Here is a 4,080-nt window from a genome sequence, read left to right on the forward strand (position 1 = left end):
TTGAAGCTTAAGTTGAAGTCACTTCAACGCGAATCAATCTGATGAAGAATAAAAATGTTGTTACGAATTGAACATTCTTCTACATCGTTGATGGGTCTTTTAACTCTGGGCAACGTTTACAAAAAAGATCCATATTTTCTTAATTAAGAAAACCAATTTTTTTGAAAAGATATTTTTACAAAAACAGTTGGTCTTAGGGACTTATTTCAAGAAAGTAATTGCCAATCCTTAGCTTGAAAGACCGCGACAAAACTGGCATGGAAGCCTGCAACGGTTTTCGCCCCGTATATTAAGGTCACCTATGCTTCTAGTAGATAATTTCAGAAATGACAAATGATGTACGAACAAAGTATACATTTTTGTCTTTTCTTACCCGGAACGTCGCCCTCTTGTCGCACTAGTTAATCGTATACGTGTACTACAATGTTAAGTAACAAGTTGAAAGAAAAAAGTTGGTTATTGTTCCACCTTGCTTTTTCATTGGTCGTTTGAAATTTCATTACTTAATAACTCTGTATTCAATAAGCAGGTAGATTTTATCGCATCGACAAGTTTTTCCGAGTGGTCATCCAAAAAGTGATACCTCTGGTTACTAGGGTGAAAAAATATATTGAAGCAAAGATTTTAATGGACGGAGAAAAAACAGGGAGGGTGAAAGAAGAATGTAAAGGGCATCATCCATTGTCACGGAAGAAGACTTGGAACAGTTCCACGTGGAATAGAAGTTCATTTAAAAAGCTTTGGAATAAAACATAAGGCAATCTAAATGGAATTCAGATTGGTCTGCTGTATTGTTATCGTTCCACCTTGTTTTTTTATTGGTCGTTTGAAATTTCATTACGTAATAATTATGTATTCAATAAACAGGTAAACTTTTTCGCACCAACAAGTTTTTACAAGTGGTTATTCAAAAAAGCGATATCTCTGGATATTAGAGTGAAAGTTGAATTAAAGCAAAGATTTTAACTGGAAAGAAACATGAAGTTTCAAAACAGCAAGAAGTCTCAACTGAGAAAAAAAAAGGAGTGGAATAGGAATGTAATAAAGACATCGTTCATTGTCACGGAACAGGACTTGGGACAGTTCGAATGGAATAGAAGTTCATTTAAAAAGCTTTGGAATAAAAAATAAGGCAATCTAAATTGAATTCAGGGTGGTACTTCATACTGAAAAGTGTCAATGTTATCCAAGAAGTACTTTGCTCTTTTATGCTTAACATGAAGACACTTCAACGCGAATCTGACTCTTGTAAATTAATAAAAATGTTGTTACGATTTCAACGTTATTGTTTTTAAGCAACTAAGATAATTTGCAGTCTGTCTACTTTGAATTGTACATCGTTCATGGGTCTTATAAAACTGGACACCTTTTACACAAAAGATCCATATTTTCTTAAGAAAACAAATTATTTGACAAGATATTCTGATAAAAACTGTTGGTTATAGGGACTTTTGAAATTATTTCTAGTAAGTATTTGCCACCCTTTAGTTAAGACATTCACCAGCTGTAGCTGCTAAAATTGAGTTTTTAGTTTGAAAGACCGCCACAAAATTAGCATGGAAGCCAGGAACGGATTTTTCCCTGTATATCACCTATGTTTCTAGTACATAATTTTACTAATTATAAATGTACGAACAAAGTATACATTTTTGTTTTTTCTTACCTAGAACGTCGCCCTCTTGTCGCACTTGTTAAACTTATACGTATACCTCAATGTCTGTCAAGTAACACGTTGAAATGACAAAGTTATTGTTCCACCTTGCTTTTTCATTGGTCGTTTGAAATTTCATTACCTAATAATCATATTCAATAAACAGGTAGGTTTTCTCGCATCAACAAGTTTTTTCCGAGTGGTTTTCCAAAAAATTGATACCTCTAGATACTAAAGTGAAACAATAAATTAAAGCAAAGATTTTAACGACAGAGAAAGTGAAGTTCCAAAACATGCACGCGAGAAGTGTCAACTGAGAAAAAACAGGGAGGGTAAAAGGAGAATGTAAACTAAGCCATCATCCATTGTCACGAAAGAAGACTTGGAACAGTTCCAGATGGAATAGAAGTTCTTTTAAAAAGCTTTGGAATAAAACATAAGGCAATCTAAATGGAATTCAGATTGGTCTGCTGTATTGAGAAGTGTCAGAATTTTCGAAGAAGTACTTTCATTACTTTTTGATGCTTAGCTAAGTCACTTCAACACGAATCACTCTGATAAAGGATATATATAGAGAATACTTCATGGAAAGTGCGGGCGTACGGTATTTACGCACGAGTTGTTGACGTATCAGAAATCTCACTCGTTCGCTGCGCTCACTCGTTCGATTTCTGATACGTCAACAACTCGTGCGTAAATACCGTACAAAGCACTTTCCATGTGGTATTGTGTTTATTATATATATACTGAGATTTTAATTCTTGTTTATCGTCTTTAATGACAGACCAAGACAAAACTCTGTTACATGAATTCAAGTTAAAAACTCATGCAAGGATTATAACATAAACTTGAATTTCTGCCAGAAATTTAACATTACAGCAAGCAAATAATGTTAAAATATTATTTCTAAACTTTAATCCGAGTCGGACTCCTCAATTCGGATTCTCTTCCACCTTTTTTCGGTGGTTTCGGTGACGGAACTCCTGTTTTGAATGGTCGGCGAGGTAGTAAGCGCATTAATGGCAATCGTAAATTGTCCTCCACTTATTACTGCTCCATCAAAAAAACTCATCGGGGTTTTACTAGTGCAAGTGCTCGCAGCAGCAGTTTCATTAGTTGCAGTAGTTACTTGTGTTTGCGACGATGCTCGGCTTAAGATGCCTGATATGTTTTTTTGTTGATTTAGGTTCAAGCTACTATAGTTTGTTATGCTTTGCACGTTCTTGTGCCCACTTAACTGCATTATATGCGTTGGCGGAATTTCACTGTCATTAAGTTTTTGAATCATGTGTTTACGAGCACTATGGTTCGTGAGTCGCTCGCTGTTGATGTTTGCTTTTGAAGCCATTGTTTTCATCAAAGTGTTTAATTTATTTACACCCATAGGTGCCGACTTGAACCAGTGTTTTTTGGAGCCGTCTGTTTTCGTGTGGTTTATTCCCAAGTAGAATGGCGAATCGTCAGCCATCATGTTTTCCGGTCGTAAATTTTGTACGCCACGACAGGATCTCGTTCATCACCAGTTGAAAACATTTTCGGGGAAACTTTTCGAACGTTTGAGTCGTCTACTCCAGACCTTGTTTTTGTCTGTCTTTCATTGTAAACTAGATAGTCGTTACCTTGTGCGTCCTTACAAAGCTTTACATCTCCCCAGCACAAATCCCTATGCTCTTGACAACCACGCATTCCAAAATGAATGGTGTTGTTCAGCCAAACAGTATTCAACAATGATTCAGCAGAACAAACTCCAAGCAAATTGTTTTCGTGAAGTATATCGACTTCTTCGTCCGTGATAGCCACAGCGGCTTTGTCCTTGTTGCCTCGGCCTGCTTTCTTCAGCTCTTTTTGTTTAGCCTGTAAACACTTTCTAAACAATTCAAATTCTTTATCGTTAATGATACTCTTAGTATAATTATTTTTCTTCAAATGTCTTTCAATACTTGAAACAAGGCATCTTAAACTTGAAGGCTCATAATCCTCTCCGTCTTTACGTCTCACAGAACGAATAAACTCCGCAAGGTGCTTGTTTAATTCTGCGGGCTCTATGTCTTGCACTTCTCGCTCGTCGTTCTTTTCGTTTCTCAAAAACGTTTCCAGCAATTTCACATCTCGTTTCGTTTTCTCTTTCGTATTCCTGTTTTCGAGACTTTCCACGTAATCCTCGACTGAAGTATCGTGATCAACAAACCTTTTCTCGTTCATGTTTTTAAGCTTCAACACTTGCGAAAGATTTCTTTAAAAACAACGTGAAATGCTGCCAGCTGAATGAAAATCACCTTGTTACGGCTCACACGTCAAAAAACATGATACGCAGCACCTGATTGGACGTATCGTTTTCCTCACACGTGGAAAAAGCAATACGCGCCATTTGATTGGCTGTCGGGTTCTTAGACCAGCTTGTGAACCAAATTTATTTCGCGCCTTTTCAA

The 4,080-nt window shown here is 36.5% G+C and overlaps 1 protein-coding gene across 1 annotated transcript; it reads right to left on the minus strand.

Moving 5' to 3' along the window:
* Positions 1-3,118: 3,118 nt before the first annotated feature.
* LOC140931956 (uncharacterized protein KIAA1958-like) lies at positions 3,119-3,853 on the minus strand. The gene has a single exon (XM_073381639.1). It carries the CDS (start codon positions 3,851-3,853, stop codon positions 3,119-3,121), a length of 735 nt encoding a protein of 244 aa, XP_073237740.1.
* Positions 3,854-4,080: the final 227 nt, after the last annotated feature.

The sequence above is a fragment of the Porites lutea genome, chromosome 1, assembly GCF_958299795.1.
Source record: "Porites lutea chromosome 1, jaPorLute2.1, whole genome shotgun sequence".
In the NCBI taxonomy this organism is placed as follows: Eukaryota; Metazoa; Cnidaria; class Anthozoa; order Scleractinia; family Poritidae; genus Porites; species Porites lutea.